The sequence below is a fragment of the Narcine bancroftii genome, chromosome 3 (assembly GCF_036971445.1).
Source record: "Narcine bancroftii isolate sNarBan1 chromosome 3, sNarBan1.hap1, whole genome shotgun sequence".
NCBI classification, from domain to species: Eukaryota; Metazoa; Chordata; class Chondrichthyes; order Torpediniformes; family Narcinidae; genus Narcine; species Narcine bancroftii.
The window spans coordinates 263,906,790-263,924,763 of record NC_091471.1 but is presented as its reverse complement, the minus strand read 5'-3'; the positions used below and the strand labels follow the sequence as shown (position 1 = coordinate 263,924,763).

General features: G+C 39.1%; 1 protein-coding gene across 1 annotated transcript in view; it reads left to right on the top strand.

Moving 5' to 3' along the window:
- LOC138758673 (signal peptide peptidase-like 2B) overlaps positions 1-17,974 on the top strand; it is a 59,622-nt gene that overhangs the window by 19,335 nt on the left and 22,313 nt on the right. Inside the window, 6 exon segments of the mRNA XM_069927959.1 lie at positions 1,670-1,759; positions 7,818-7,957; positions 9,320-9,459; positions 10,014-10,110; positions 10,395-10,505; positions 15,112-15,193. Coding sequence (XP_069784060.1) covers positions 1,670-1,759; positions 7,818-7,957; positions 9,320-9,459; positions 10,014-10,110; positions 10,395-10,505; positions 15,112-15,193 — 660 coding nt within the window.

Sequence of the window (17,974 nt, the reverse complement as noted above, 5' to 3'; positions counted from 1 at the left end):
ATTTAACTGTGAAATTGCCTGTGGTCGTGACTCTTCCGAGGTTTAAATTCTCGCAGATGTTGCTGAAGAGTAAGTTTAATATTTTCCTGAGGCTGTTTTGTCAACTATAGTTTTGCTGATCCTGGTTTAATTTTATCATGAACAAAATGTTCATGTTTACTTCATTGTCCGTCTCCAGCGGATATTAAATTTTGAGTTAAGTTTGCTACTAGCTACAGTTCTTTTTTGGGCTCCTCCATTCCCTTGCAGAAGTGTATTTTTCAGCTCCTTGGCAAGTTGCGTTATGCCTTCCATAAGCCACTCCCACCTTGTTTGCCCAATTCTTGTGTCTCCAAGTATTCTAATTAAATAAGAAAATCTCCTTTTCCCATCTCTCTCTCTCTCTTCCTACCCCTCTGTCACCTTTCTTCCAGCTCCCCACCCATTCTCCTCCTTCTCCTACCCTCCTTAGCCCGTTGCCCTCTCCCCCTATAATTTCTCAGCTTTTTTTTCCTCTTCCACCCTCCCCAACCTGTATCCATTATAACTTCTTACCTGTTTGCCTGTGCTCCTCTTTGTTTTAATTCCAAATGTATATGCAGACCTATTTTGCATTGCTTCCCTAATTCATGCCTGAAACCTTTTCTTTTGCTGTTAGCTGCCTTGTAGGTCCACTCTTCTTGGCTATTTGGGGGAGGGATGGATGTCCATTCAAAAAGTAGTTTCTGATGAAAATATGGATTGGAGGGTGAGTTATCACGAGAGTTAGGATAGGCTAGGTCTTCTATCCCAAGAGTAGGGGTTCCCAACCTTTTTGTTCCTCTTGGGCATTTTTATAGGTTCCTGTGTACCCCCAAAAATTAAGGATTTAAAAAAAATACAACATCGTGCAATCTGACTGCAGATTACAATATCATGTATCGTACAGTAGTGGTTATTCTCTCACACCCAATGTAACCCCTGAAAAGTGCAAATGCATCACTGGGGGTACATGTACCCCAGATTGGGAACCGCTGCCCTCGAGTGAAGGAGGCAGAGCGGTGACATGATATGCTACATTAAATTTTGAGAGACATAGACGGAGTAGAAAGTCTATGTCTGATGGCCACGTTAAGGGCATAAGTTTAAGCTGAGAAGGAGGAGTTTTTTTTTACACAAATTCATTGGCATCTGGAACGACTTTCCAGAGGCGGTGATAGAGGCAGGAAACAGGGCATTTAAGAAACATTTTGAGTTTCTTGAATGCGAAAGGCATAGAGGGGAACGGAATTAATTCTGACAAATGGGATTAGTATAAATAGACTCATCATCGACATTATGGGTGAAGGACTTGTTTCTATTGTAGTGCTCCATGACTGCGTTGATGCTGTAACTGTGTTACTTGATTTTATATAGCTCTGCCTTTAACTCTTCTAAAAATTCCATGAGCAGTACCATGAGAAATCTACTGGTAATAGAATAAATGCACTGTTTGTTATTCTGCGAATTATCAGTTTCCTCTTGGTGAATCTATGGAAAACATTGGCACAAATTACAAGGCTTGTACTGTTAGTGCTGACGATGCCTTGGGCATCGTCTTACATTTCTTAAAACTGTTAAATAAATGCAGAATGGAACAATATGATCATCGAGTGCCAGAGTAAGCTATCATGTTTGATTAATGTAGCAATTTTGTCCTTTCTCTTTTCAGGTGCCTCCAGGTGGAAATAGGAGTCAGTTTGAAGAGATTGATATCCCGGTTGCTCTCCTCAGTTACGATGACATGCTTGATATATCAAAGGTAAAACTTCTCGGATGTCCGTGATAAAAGGTGTGGAATTTTGAAAGTATTTACTGCTGATCAGAGTGGGTCATTACTGCATTTTTCACACATAAGCCATTAGGCATGTGAGGCAGAAAATCGAAGCTCACTTGGAATCTGAGAATTGACTAAAATTAACTGGCAGACATTGTGTATCCAGTGCTTCAGTTCAATAATCTACAATAATTTGCAATATCTGTAGCCCTTTTTCCATTAGCATCCCAGTTAACTGGCTGTGCAGTGTCCCGGGATGGGAAGCCATTTGTGCTGTTTCCGCTGGCCCACCTTTAACTGGACTGCTTTTCCACTGAACACACTCATCCCTGGGGATCGGAGAATCTACCTTCAACTGGAAACGAGTGACTTCTGTTGTCTTTTTTCCACTGTTTAACCGGCACGCTGGCGTCATCTGATGCTAGGGATATGAATGGGCGTCGAGGCTGTCAATCCCCAGCATGAAATAGTCCTTTGACGCCGGCATGCCGACTGTTTTCTTTCTGTCCCTGTCAATTCCTGGGATAAGGTGCCAGTGGAAAAGGGGCTTGTGATGACATGGGTGCCCATCAACATCTTCAGCCCAGTAGTTCATCTCCGCGGAGGAGAATGGCCACGAGCTTCATTCTCATCTCACGCAGCAGGCTTGAAAATTTAAGAACAAAGATTGGGAACAGAATCTTCCCCTCTGGACTCAGGAGTGCAAAAGCTTTAGCTCCCTTCCTTGAACCTACCTGATATCAGCAATGCCAACCATCATTTGTTGCTCTACTAGTATTGTTGAACAAAATGTAATGAAGTTCGATTAAAATATCAGGGGTTATAGTCAAAAACGTAGTCATTGAGTAAGGCTTTGCGGAGAATTTTAAAAGAGAAGAGAATGATAAAATGGTGGAGATGTTTAGGGAGTGGATTGCTTCCAAATCACCAATTGCAAAACATTGAAATTATAGGGTAAGTAAAAATAATTGGTGGAACATAAATATCTTAATTTAAAACTTTTGTGAATAGCATTGAAAATGGGTAGTCTTGGTAATGAAATAGATGGACCACCACTCTTATTATATGTTTGGGGATTTATGAAATGACTATTTATGAAATACCATTCCTACTACTCCTCTGCCATGTTGCAAGAGCAGGCTGGCACAAGGAACTTCTTGGTACATTTGAGAGAGTGAATGTGTCCAGAAATGTGTTGCCCTCTTGCAGAGCTGTTGTATAATACAGTGGGTTTTCAGTTGATTCAGTCGTATAATGCTGTATATGGTTTAAAGTAAACACGTGCTCTTTGCCTTTTGTTTAGCACTGAAAGGTGCTGTGATTAAATTGGGTGCGCTATGCATTACAATTTTTCCCAGCTTATCAGGAAGAATTTGGCCCAGACATGTCATCTATTCTGTTCTGGAGCAAGGCCAACAAGAGATTGTTGGTGGTACTGTCTATGTTCAGGAATGTCCTCAAAGAGAACAAGATCTTTGGAGGATCCTGCAAAACCCAAGAGTTTGATGGATTATTATGGTCCGAAACTAAACCATTCTGAGAATTCTAGTTTCTTGCAATATTGAGCTGCTAAATTCAATTAATATGTTCTAAAGCATGTGCTTGAAACCTTTGTACCCACTTTTCTCTTCTGCAATATTGCCATTTCATCTTACTATGCATTTGTACAATTTGTTTGTTGGTAGTTATATTTGAATATTGTGGCCCTTGTTAGGCAAGGGCGACTTTCATGAGTGTTGTATTATTGCAGATAAAAGCTTCGTCAGATCAGCTAAACCATTAGTATCAACAACTTTTGTTTTCGAGGAGTCACGTGATGGAGTAGTGGCCGGACAGTGAACTCCAGCCCTCTCCAGAAAAGTCGGGAAAAACAAAGGAAAACACAAAGGCACAGAAATAAAAGTTACAGAAAAGTGAGTATAAAGGTGGAAAGAAGATGGCGACAAAAAAAGAAAAATCGAAAGCAACGGTAAGAAGAGAGGAAGAGAAGACAACGGAGGAAAGAGGTGAAGGCCTTACCTGTTCGAAGAGGCCCGCTGCGGAGAGAGAAACCCGCTCCCTCAGGTCGGTAAATAATGGACTACAAAAATGGCTCGCTGAGCCGAGTAAAAGTGCGCAACCGCGCATGAAAAAAAACACACCGACGGGAGGGGGGACCAGCTGGGGAGTCGATCTCCACAGCCGGTAACGACAGCTGCAGAACACCTGCAGCAAGAAGAGACCACAAAAGACAATAGAAACAAGAAAGAAGAGAAGGAAAGGGCAACAAAGAAACAACAGATGGCCAACCCAGAGGAAGAAGAAGAGGAAGAGGAAGAGTACAGTGAAATAGAAGAAGAAAAGAAAGGCAAGATAAAGAAGGTACTTTCTCTTATTAAAGGATACATGGAGTCATTTAAAGAATGGCAAACACAGGAATTTAAGGATTTAAGAAAAAGAATAAACAACACAGAAGAGAAAATGAATAAAATAGAGATGACCTTAACAGAAATGGGAAAGAAAATGGACAAGATGGAAGAGCGGGCAGTAGCAGCAGAAATGGAGGTAGAGGACTTAAAAAAGAAATTGGAGGAATCTAATAAAAAAACTAAAGAGACACAAGAACTACTAGCTCAAAAAATAGATACAATGGAAAATTATAACAGAAGAAATAACATAAAGATAGTGGGCCTTAAGGAAGATGAAGAAGGCAAGAATATGAGGGAGTTTATAAAAGAGTGGATCCCTAAGACCCTAGGATGTCCAGAACTACAGCAAGAAATGGAAATAGAAAGGGCACATAGAGTATTGGCCTCTAAACCACAACCACAACAAAAACCAAGATCTATTGTAGTAAAATTCCTAAGATATACTACAAGAGAAAAGGTACTGGAGAAGACAATGGAAAAAGTAAGAGAGGGCAACAAACCACTGGAGTATAAAGGGCAAAAAATCTTCATTTATCCAGATATAAGTTTTGAACTCCTAAAGAAGAGAAAAGAGTTCAATACAGCAAAGGCGATTTTATGGAAGAAAGGGTATAAATTTATACTAAATCATCCAGCGGTATTGAAAATATTTATTCCAGGACAACAAAACAGACTATTCTCGGATCCAGAAGAAGCACGAAAATTTGCAGAACAATTACAAAAATAGACTGAGGGATGAAGACGGGTAATGAGAGTAAAAATGATCACGATTGATATGTATGTGGGTAAAGACAAAAATAGACTGAGGGATGAAGACGGGTAATGAGAGTAAAAATTATCACGATTGATATGTATGCGGGTAAAGAGGTATAAGAGTGAATAGAGACAATGTGCATCCGTGAATGTATCTGTACTTAGAGGAAAATATAGATAGTATAGACAAGAATTAATAAGGGAAGGTAATGGAATAGAGAGAATAAGGAGGGAATTAAAAGAGTGACCTTTGTGACATATGAAAAGTGAAATCTTTTCTGGGGGGGGCGGGGTGGGGGGAAATAGCGGTCACTGCAAAATCAGTTGACGCTTGCGAGTGGATTCGCAAATCCAAATGGAGAGGGGAGATGTGGTTGTCCGACAAGGGATAAAGGACAACTCAGGAGGGGAAGGGGAGATTGGGGATAAAGAAGATAGAAATAGGAGAATAAGGAAAATGTTGGATGTTGTAGGAATGTTGTCTTATAAAGAGTTGAAAATAAGAAAACAGAAATGGAAAAGGAGGAAAGGTAATGATGGAAAAACGGAAAGAGAAGATAAACAAAATATAAAATGGCTACGCTGAACTATATGACTTTAAATATTAATGGAATACATAACCAAATTAAAAGGAAGAAACTACTAAATTTAAATGAATAAATGTATTCCATTAGAAAAAATAACATATAGGTTAAGAAATAATATTGAAATATTCGAACAAGTATGGGAGCCTTACATTAAATACAATAGCGAAAACTTACCGGGGACAAACATAACCTAAGTTGATGGAAGGAGAAGGAAAGAAAAGAATGGACTCAGTAGAATTTCTGGTGTATTTTTGTTGAATGACAACATTGTCTGACTGGCTTAATGCAACCTAGATTGTATACCTAAAATGGATGAGAGGGAGGGGTGGGGGGGTGGCTTGGGAGGAGGGAGGGGGGGGGGAGAAAAAGTCACTGTATATGTGTGAAAAAGAAATAGTGTATATCATGGCTAATGTGATTTATGGTGTGAAAAAGAAAAAAATTTTAAAAAAAAACAACTTTTGTTTTCTGTGAATAATTAAAAATAGGACCTAAATTTCCATGATGATTCTACAAATTCCAAAATTTATGGTTCCCAAAGGTATAAGAAACCCAGATGCCCCCAATAATATCTGTTGCTATAGCTGTTAGAAGATGGGGAAGCAGAAGAGAATTCTTAAGTTTACCATTTGAAAAGTTCATCATGTCAATTTTTTTTTGGAACTTCTGGTAAGCTAGTGTTTGCAATCAGTGGGGTCTGTCCACTAGTGAATTTTCTTTCCCTTTCAGGTAAGACTAGAGTTTTACATGCCCCTCCTTCAACAACGTCTGCTGCATTTGTGACCAAGAGCAGGTTGAGTGACTGCTTTGCCATGCACCTGAACTCTCATGCTCGCTGGAGCTTCCAGTGGCGAGTTATGTTAATTGTCATCCCTACTCCCACTTCAATGTGTGTGTGTCATACACCTCCTCCACTTGTCAATATGCAAGTTTGATGACAGCATCTCATGTTCTGCCTGGTAGACTACAACCTAATGACATTACCTTTGAATTCTCCTATTTCAAGTAACCTGATGCCCCTCAATCCCACTTTGACTCCTTCTTGTCCATCTGGGTATTCTCACACACCCCTTCTTTCTAAAATCCATCCCCATTGTTCCCATCATGCCACCTTCCATCTCTTGTATGGTTTTCCCAAATCTTCCTTTAGTAACTGTTTCAACTATACCCTCGCCTTCAACCCCTTCCCCTCAGCCCTCATCCCCCATCCTGGCATCGTCTGCCTTATATTTTATTTCCCTTTTTTCTTCCTCCTTTGTCTGTTTCCACTTGTCACTCTCCTGCCTCTGTCTCCCAACTGTCCTCCCCCACCTGTCTCCATTTGTCTATCATTTTTTACCCCTTCTCAGTCCATCTATCGTTCACTGACTTATCCCTGTTCTTTAATACTGTGTGACTTCCCTCTTTTACAGTCTTTAATCAGGGGTTAAGGGCATGTGAATTTTCCGCGTTTCCACAGATTTCCATGTTTTTAAAAATCTACCTCCGTGTTTTATCATTGACCTCCTAGCCCATTCTGACTTCCTCTGCTCGTTCCATGCAGCGATGGGATGTTGCTCTGCCGACATTGGGTGCCACATTTCTTGCAGTATCACAGCGGCGGCACATCACAATGCACTCCCCCTCGGTTGCAAAGCATTTTTGACGTGTTGCAATGCCATGTTGTTTATGTTAGCAGTACCCCCTTGTGTTTTTACCCACATCGTGAAAACTATGAGTGAAGAAACGATTGGGAAGGACTAATTGGTTTTAAGGTTAGCTGAAGTAAAACCCCAAGTAATAGATGAACATCAGTGCAAAGAAATGGTTACGGATTAGGCAGGGGCTCTGCCTGATAATTGAGGACTGGTTGGGCAGGGACACTGCCTAGGGATTGGATGCAAGTTGTGTAAGGACACTGCTTGGCATGCTAGGTGCTAGTTACAGGCAAGTTCTGCTTGGGGTCAAGAGAACGAGACACTCAGGTTTGAGTGTAGGTCATGCAGGTGATGTGGAAGGGGCTTCAAGTTGTCTGTCTGATGTACCGTAATGAAAAAAACAATTGATATTGTTTAAAATGACTAGTTTTCTAATGGCTTGAAACTGGTAATTTTGTGTGTACATTTTCAAAAATTTTCCAAATAGGCCGCTGCGCCCCCTTGACCACTGCTCTTTTCCTCTTTTGTTTTAACCTCACTCACATGCTTGGGGTTCCACCTGAAGCATTGACAGATGTGCCTGATTCACTGAGTTCCTTTTTTTGTTCAGGATTCCAGCATTTGTAGCCTTCTGTGACTCTGCTTTTCTTCCCAACAGATTTTTGGGAAATCAATCAAAATGGCAATGTATGCCCCAAATGAACCATTTCTGGACTATAACATGGTGGTTATCTTTGTTATGGCAGTTGGTACAGTAGCAATTGGTGGCTACTGGGCAGGAAGCAAAGATGTGAAAAAGTAAGTGCATATAATGCGTGGAAATGACTTATAAGTTTCATTTTCAAGTAAGGCATTGGTAAATGTGAATACTCCTCCAACCAGCTTGCCTCCAACCACTGCCGGAGGAATGTTTACGTGACATTTAAATATAATTGGAGAACATTATTTGAATAACTAATTCTATTCTCCTGTTTGCCTTTGCATATCTAATGCTACATTCCACATACAATACATGTTGTGAGGTTGGTACCATTGGCCAATTAGAAATGTTTTCTAGAGTTATACCATAACCTCTTTGCCCTTGTATGTGATGCTCTTGCCAATGAAAACTATATGATTTCTTATCCACCAATATCGTCTCCAATTTTTGGGTAATTGGTGAACTTACTCATTGTATCTCCTACCTCCATGACAGGACTACTAATGTATGTTTATATGAACAGCAAGGGTCCCAGCACTGATCCCTATTTTATACCACTGGTCACAGGCTTCTCCCTATTATCTCCAAGCTACTTTTGGATCCAATTTGCCAAATTGTCCTTTTTTTCCCATAAACTAGTAGTTTTTGGAACCACTCTCCCATGTGTGATCTGGTCAATGGTCCATCAACCTTATTATACTCGTTGGCATATTTAAACACCTCTGCGAAAAATTCAGTCAAATTGGTCACCACACTTCCATGTTCTACCACCAAACTGCACCTGACAATAGAAAGTAACCTCATTCTGCTTTTGAGTTGGAATTCTAATTGGAATTATAGGAATTTTCATGGGAGTGGGAGGTGCCTTAGGAGATGATGTTTACAGTGTGTCTGTAGAGTTAGGGATCGAAATGACATAAATGCTTTGCATTTGTGGCGCTCAGGCCCAGTTCATGCAAACCATTAGAAAGGTGTACTGAGAATTACTTACTGTATTTTCCCAATAATATGGTCTAATCCCAGATGATATATATATAGTGTTAGTGTGAAGTTTACCCTATCTCCAAGGGTCAAAGAGGTAAAATTTTGTGTTGTGGCTATTGTGTTAAGAACTAGATTAAGAGGCTAACATTACAGAATTTGCCAGTGAGGGGAGACTTCATCCCATCGTTTATTTGATTTGGCATCAGAGGTGACAGGTTAATATTTAATCTCCTGTACCATCTCACTCCCATTGTCATTGTGGCAAAATCAAAGGGATAAAATTATAAGTGACAATAATATTTATTTGAACAAGATGGTTTCTAATTTCTATAAAACTTTCTAAATGTTCCTTGGATCTTACTTACAGGAGGATGTTGACCTTTGGAAGTATTCACTTTTATGCTTATTCAGTCCTTATAAATGCAATGTCTTGAAGCCTTTATGTGAAGTGTGACTATTTTAATATATTTTTAAAGGCGCTACATGAAGCACAAGCATGATGGAGTAGAGAAACAAGATGACGAGACCATTGACGTGACACCATTTATGATCTGTATATTTGTGGTTATGTGTTGCTCAATGCTGGTGCTCCTTTACTACTTTTACAATCAGTTGGGTACGTCACTGCTTACTGAATGTTTAAAAATATCTGAATGATTGTTCATTGCACAATAAAGTTATTATTGCAGGTAAGTGCCTGGAGGCTCTGACTGACACAGTCCCAAGATAGCAGTTCTATGCTCACCCATGGAGAGAGTAAAAAGAATAAATGGAGTTTTGCCTTGTGAATGTAACTTGGGCAAAAAGAGCTAGTGATTTCCAGTTCCATTCCTTTCTTAACTCTTCTATCTGCTACTCTCTCTACTACTTTGCCCTGAGTTCAATGAGCTTAATTAGATTGCAGGAAATAAAGGAAATATCCATCCCATTAAATTTCACTAAAGAAGAACATGCAAGGTGGCAAGAGTAATTGTTCTTGCGAGCAATTAAAGTTTTGGTTTTGTTTATTTTCCTCCCTTCTGGTGAAAAAAAAACAAGGACTTGGGGGGGAATTTTAGATTGAAATTGGAAGCCAACATTTCCAAGTGTGGCAGAGAAGAAAGTTTCGGAAATGACTTTAGATATTTCTGTTAAGCATTTCTCACATTGTTCTTTCCTTTCTTGATCTAGTGTACGTAATTATAGGAATTTTCTGCCTTGCTTCTTCCACCGGGCTTTACAGCTGCCTTGCCCCATTTGTTCAGAAAATTCCTTTCTGTGAATGCAGGTATGATTTTAAAAATTATTCCATTGGAGATTGATAAAACAAAGATTAAAACAATCCTGACTTCCTAGATTGTATACCTTAAATGGACGGGAGGGGGGAGGTAGGGAGGGTGGGAGGGATGGGAGGAGGGGGGGTGGGGGGGAGAAAATGGCACTGTATATGTGTGAAAAGGAAAAAGTGTGTACCATGGTTAATGTGATTTATGGTGTGAAAAATAAAAAATTTAAAAAAAAAAACAATCCTGACTTTAGCACTCAGTGTTCTGTCTTTTCACTTCCAATCAGGACACCAGACTTCCCATGCAGTCACAAACGGCTCCAAGTACGGATGTTGTTTCTGGGCACATTCTGTGTCATTGTCAGTTGTGTATGGGCAGTTTTCAGAAATGAACACAAGTAAGTTGCTTTATCTTGTTCTTCATTTAATTTTAATTTAATTTTTCATTTAGACATACAGCACAGTAACAGGCCATTTCAGTCCACAAGTTCGTGCTGCACAATTTACACCCAATTAACCTATACCTCTAGTACGTTTTGAATGGTGGGAAGAAACCGGAACCCTCAGAGAAAGCCCACGCAGACACTGGAAGAATGTACAAACTCCTTACAGACAACACGTGATTTTAATCTCAGTCCGGTCCCAATCACTGGTGCTGTAAAGGCATTGTGCTAACCGCTAGGCCACTCGTGTTGCCTTATGTTGCAACTTATGGGTACTTCATCTCAACTAGTGTATTGCATTCACTCTTCTGCACTGGGGAAATTATATACTTTGACTTAGCCAAAGGCCTCTCCAATTTGCAGTGGTCTTGAACAATCCAGTATTATTATAATTTGGTGCTTTCTCTCTGAAATCCCCTTTTGGCTGTTTACAGTGGTGCTGTTGTGGTCTGCAGACTAACCCTACCTTTCAGAGGCCAGGGGGCAACTCTCAGGTGCTCTTCATGCATACCTCTGGACTATCATACCACCAATGATGTTCTTGATGAGTTTTCCCACTTTAGGACATCTAAATTGTGATTCAGAAATTGTGCTGGCCCTCCATTGTGGTTGAAGGAACCCCCATCCCTATTTCCTACCTTCTCTTACCTTGCCTCCCTGCAGTCATAACAGGTAGTTTTCTTGGTCCTTGCCTTTCACCATGCAGCACATCCTTCTTTGGAATTTCCGCCAGCTGACATGTTATCCTATTACCAATCATCTCCTCCTTCCATACTCCTTTCTGCAGGTTCCTCTCTCTCTATGACTCCTTTGTCAGCTCCTTCCCCTCCCCTTTCCCTCACCGCTTTAAACTGTACACTCTCAGGTGTGATGCAGAATCTTGACCTGAAAAGTTGACCATCTCTTTTCTTTAAAATATTTTTTTATTTTTCACATTATGAACCATATTAACAAAAATACACACAAACATTTCCCTCTTGAATATACAGTGTCACTTTCTCCCCTTTTCCCCCCTCCCCACCCACTCCCTCCTTCCCACCCCCCTCCCAACCCATTAAACATTCAACATATACAATACAATAAACCCATTAAACAATGTCATCACACAATGAAAATAAACAAGAAAATTGTGTCATCTACTTTTACACACTGGGTCAGTTCATTTCGTCTTTTTCTCATTCTATCATTTTAGGGGGTGGAGGTCCGCGGTAGGCCCTCTCTGTTGTGTTCCATATACAGTTCCCAAATTTGTTCAAATAATGTGACTTTATTTTTTAAATTATATGTTATTTTTTCCAATGGAATACATTTATTCATTTCTATGTACCATTGCTGTACTCTCAGGCTCTCTTCTGATTTCCAGGTTGACATACATTTTTTTGCTACAGCTAAGGCTATCATAATAAATCTTTTTTGTGCTTCATCCAGTTTGAGGCCTAATTCTTTTCTTCTTATATTACTTAGAAGAAAGATCTCTGGATTTTTTGATATGTTGCTTTTTGTGATTTTTATTTAATACCTGATTTAGATCTTCCCAAAACTTTTCCACTTTCTCACATGCCCAAATTGCATGTACTGTTGTTCCCGTTTCCTCCTTACAGCGAAAACATATGTCTGATAATGTTGGGTCCCATTTATTTAACTTTTGGGGCGTGATATATAGCCTGTGTAACCAATTATATTGTATCATGCGTAACGTCGTGTTTATTGTATTTCTCATAGTTCCGGAGCATAGGTTTTCCCATGTTTCATTCTTTATCTTTATGTTTAGATCTTGTTCCCACTTTTGTTTGGGTTTACAGCTTATTTCATTGTTCTCTTTCTCTTGCAGCTTGATGTACATGTTTGTTATAAATCTTTTAATTATCATTGTGTCTGTAATCACATATTCAATGCTGTTTCCTTCTGGTAATCTCAGTGTGCTTCCCACTTTATCCTTTAAGTAGCTTTTCAGTTGGTGGTATGCAAACATTCTACCGTGAGATATTCTATATTTGTATTTCATTTGTTCAAATGATAATAAATTATTTCCCAAAAAACAATTTTCTATTCTTTTGATCCCTTTTCTCTCCCATTCTCTAAAGGAAAGATTATCTATTGTGAAAGGGATTCGTTGATTTTACGTCAATAGTAATTTTGGTAGTTGGTCATTTGTTTTTTTTCCTTTCTACTTGAATCTTCTTCCAAATGTTAAGCAGATGGTGCAGTACTGGTGAACTTCTATATTGCACCCGTTTCTCATCCCACTTATAAAGTATATGTTCTGGTACCTTCTCCCCTAAATGTTGACCATCTCTTTGACTCCACAAACTCCACAGACCTGCTGAGTTCCTCCTGCAGCTCGTACCTCCAGTAAAGTAATAAAATGATTCAAGTTCAAGTGCTAACATCTTTTCTTTCTCCCAGATACTCTGTAGTCTCTAGTGTTGAAATTGGTTTTCTACAAATTTTCCTTATTTTATGATTTTTCAGTTGCTGGGTTGTATAAGCAACAGTAAATCGACTCTCCTGTAAATAGGAATATGTGACGTGTTAATGTGATAAAATATCTTACAGAAAATAAGTGGATGAAAGGGATTGTTGGGACATACAGGAGTTGGAATAGACGATGGATCCATTGTCATAAATGATATACGGAAAATGTATGAAAATGCCTTGTTGTGATGTGACTTTAATGTAGAAATCTATTTGCCACTATAACAAATAGCACACCATTCAGGACTGCATGGAACCAAAATTTGAAAAATGCATTTCATCTAGCTTTTTCAATTTACAAAATTTTGCTCAACAGTGTTCTCCTGGAATACTTTATTTTCTAAATTAAGGAATGGCTTCAATTCCACACCTAAAAATTCAGACTCTGTTTCCCCGAAAGCAGAGACTGATGTAAATTCAGAATAAGTGGAGATGAGATGTTGGGTGTTTGGAGTGTAAAACCTTTGACAAAACACTGCTCCTGTTGAATTCTTCCAGTTTTCAACCTCGATTTTTCTTCTAAATTTGACTTTCCAAGTTTTTTAAATTTTAAAGTTATTATCTCCCATTATTTTGAATAAATAATATGACTGCCTATCTGTCAGCCCCTACATTTTTTTAATATTGTTGCTTCTGAAATGTTTATTTTGTGTTGAATATTGCAATTATTAGTGGCTTATTTTTTTCTGACCTGAAAACACCATGATGTGGATATTTTTGTTCCTATTCTTAGCTTTGTGTTAGTGGTTTTTCTTTTAGTGGAATGGAGGCTATTTAATTTGCATGAGCTTTTTTTAAAAAAAAATTACACAATTGGACATTCCGTTAATCACAAAGCAGTGACTCTACAACTCCGATTATCCAAAATGGTCGGGACCGGGCTTATGTCGGAGAACTGGTCATTTTTTAAAAAACAGCCCAGTAGCAACAGGAAATCACATGTATCAATGTTTAAACAACAACAGACACCAAGGGAGGATTTTTAAGCATTAAAATAATGTTTAATTCTCACCAAAAAAAAATCCTGGTTGCCACCGATGATCGAGACCTCCTAACCACAGCCGATCCCCGATAGGTACGATATTGCTGCTGCTGATCCCTGGGGAGGCTTCTCGGGCTGGTGAAACACTCACTGATGAGTCAGCGGGCTCCTATCTATCCGGTCACTGAAGAGCTTCTGACCCTGAATCCTCCCCTGCTAGGCCTACCGCACACGCACACTGGGGGAGTCTGGTGTGTGGTGGTAGACTGAGAGGAGGGTTCGGAATCGGCGTCGGGGAGCTCTGCTGTGCTGAGCAGAGACAGGAAGGGAGGGAATGCCACTGAGCCAGAGACTCCTGCCCAGGAGGCCGAGGTCCGCAGTCCTACCTGAGAGGCCGTTCTCCTTGATGACACCAAGATAACGGATTCTTCCGATTGCTTGCAGCTAGGAGATAGGCAATTTGAAGGGGAGAGTTGGAGAGAAAAGTCAATAGGAGAAGGTAAAGAATAAATGGAAGGAGAGGGGAGAGAGTTACCTGAAACGATGACAATCATCATTCTAATTTCATGTTGGGTGAATTTTTTTCAACCCGTGAGGTCAGCTTGGCTCCGAAAAATTTCAGATAAATGAGGATATTCTCATTTATCTGAGATTTCAATTTTTTTTGGATAATTTGATTCTACTGTATGTATCTGCATTATAAATATCCACTAGATATTAGTATAATATATTGACATATTCGGCCTGTTATATTTTGGACTAATATTCACAGTTACGTTGGCTTTGACAAGCCTATGAACTTGTAAGATAACATTTTAAGAGCAGGGAAGACAAGTAAACAAGCATTTTTCACATCTTGATGGTTCCTCTTCCTAGTTTTACTTTGTTCAATGCATGGAAAGCTGAGAAGCTTCCAATCTTTAAAATGACTTGAGGATTTGCCCAGATACCAGTGCTTGAGAAAACAAGATTAGTTTGAACTGATAAATTTTCAGTGTACAGCATTATGGTGCTGAATAATCTTTGAGTTATATTGTCAATATATATGCAGTTGATTACTTTATTGATCTTAAGTTTTGAGACTGAATTAATTCAATTTTGCAGGTGGGCATGGATTTTGCAAGATACTCTAGGAATTGCTTTTTGCCTTTACATGTTGAAAACGATCAGATTGCCAACTTTTAAGGTACTGTGCCATCACTTGTGTTGTATGAATACTAATGAACTGTAATGTTATGCCTTTATAAAAATGTTAATGTCCACATTTCTATTAAATTTGCACATTATTCATTGACTGTATTTGCAAGAGGCTTATGGATTCCTGGTTGAAGTTAATCCCTGTTGGAGTTTTCCTTGAATATTTTACTTCGCATACACATTTAGGCCTTTACCACCAAGTGTACTCTTAACAGATCCCTTTCCATTTCATTTATTCCCTCTCTTCCCAGCAACCTCAACATGCCTACGTATGTATGTTGTATAAGTTGCTGACATGGTTAAGTTGTTGATACAGTTGCTGCACAGAAATGGATTGTAGGTCAATCCACAGGACCATAAGAGTGGCAGGGAGCATCATTGAAGACTCCCTCCATCCCACCCACCCCCCCCCCCCTCAGCCTATTGACGTGATCTACCAGAATCATTGTCTGAAGAGGGCATACAAAATCATTGAGGACCCCTTCCACCCTGCATATAGCATCTTTCAGCTATTCTCATTGAGGAAGAGATACAGGAGAATCCTAGTCAGCACCACCAGGCTGAGGATCAGCTCCTTTCCACAGGTAGTGAGAACGCTGAACAATCAAAGGAACTGCTCACACTAACCATCGAAGAATCTCATATTCACAAAACAATATTTATTTATTTGTATAGATAAAATACTTGTCCTTCATATGTCATGTTTGTCTGTATGTGTGTTATGTCTGCATGTTTTAAACTGAGGACCGGAGAACGCTGTCTTGTCGAGTTGTACTATACAATCAGATGATGATAAGCTTGACTGAAAACTGAGCTATTTCAGTACCAAGGTGGTTCTGCTTCAGCCCCCATAGATGCTGGTAACCTGTTCCCCTTCATGTCTTGGGAGCTTCAAGTGATGAACTTCGCCAATTGTGTATCCAACCCCAAATATTAAATTGAGCAGTGTTGTCATTAGGCAAAGAAACAGTTACAGCTTCCAATGAAACACTATTTTTTCATTTAACATAAGTAGAATTAGGAGTGAGATGAAAGATGTGTCATTTTTGTAATGTGCTTAATGCCCATCCAGTGTCATTGATTAGGTGGTCTTGCTGCAGAGGATTTATTGGATGTTAGATTGCTGAGAGTAGGAGCAGCTTAAGAATGTTCAGAAATCTTGGTGTAACTCAAAGATTTAAACTGTAGTCAGTGGATGGGATGTCTGAAACTGACCTGTTTGATTTGTTTTCAGAAATTTCCACTTTAAACTACTAGGTGGCGCCAACCACAGATTGTAAACTTGCTTCCCTAGCAATGTCCCAAATAATGGGTCAAATATAAACAGTTACACTTCCATCCTCAATACATCAGTTTCTTTCTTTTTCAATATTTATTGGCATTGACATTTCACATCCAAAAATACAGAGTTTAAAATTCAAAATGATACATTACCCTTAAATTATACAATTTCATCCAAGGTACTCCACATTTTAATCAAACAGATTCTATTGCATTGATATTATTTTTATTATAAAAAAGGAAAATCTAAACCCACTACCAAGAAAGAAGCTGTTTGGCCAATAAAGAGACAGAATTCTTATCAGGGTGATAAATTACCTCATGAGTCAATAGTTTTATCTTCATAACAAATCAAATCGTATAAAAGTAATTCAAAGAGAGTCCCCACAGTGTTTGAAAATGTACGTTAAAATCGGAAATTCAGCCTCTAACCTTCTCTAATTCTAAACATGACATGACGTCACGAGGCCATCTGAGCAACACCGCCTGCCTCACCATAAGAGAAATAAAAGGTACATCAGTTTTGGATACCCAATTACTGTCATGCATATAAGAGAGGTAAAATAGTGAATACATAGTGATAATAATAGCGAGACTTTAAGAGGAATTGTGATCATTGTGCTCAAAACAGTAGCAGATCATCTATCACCCTTGGGGCTAGATGGGTGGAGGTTGGCCATAATAAAGTAATAACCATAGCTTTGTTGTTCCTTTTGACGTAATGCCACTCCAACAGTTTTGTTGGTTGGGCAGATTAGACCAAAGCTGACATAATGTAAACCCGTTACCTGCCTGTCATGCTGGGAGATCTCATTCAGACTGAGCACCAAACTGGGTTGCTGTTGCACTTACAACCTGAGCCGCAGCTTTGCAGTTTTTTTTGGATCTAGTAGATTAATGCATTCATCATTTATTTTGCTGGTTCATTGCTTCATCTTAATCGGCATGGTAAGTACCATGTATTGAACTGAGATCAGATAGTGAATGCATTGTTACTGAGTTATTTCATATTTCTGGTTCATGCTGGCTTAAAATTCAGCAAAACGCTGCTCAAAATGCTGAATCTAATAGATTCATTTTTTAGGTGAGAGAAATTAATTGAGAGAAAAAATCTTAAAATGGACATTCAAGATTTGTCATCGCAAACTGCCGCAAGTAACTGACTATAATCGTTTCCAATGACCATTATGAGTTTTAATTCATTTAAATAAGTGGAATTCAATCCTGGGGCTTCTCTGAGTTAATGCAAATTACCAAGGGCTCACTGCGTAGGATCTGTGCTATTAGACGAACACCTAATATACTCAATGCAACATAATTTGTGAAAGAATCATTGAATCTTCTGGTTTATGTATAGATCATTCAACCTGTCAAATTTGTGCTGATATTTTCTTGGAAAGTGTCATAGAATTGAATCTCTCTGTTCTGCTTATTCTCTAAATCAATGGTTTTTAAACTGCCATTCTAAACTCACATTCCTCCTTAAGCA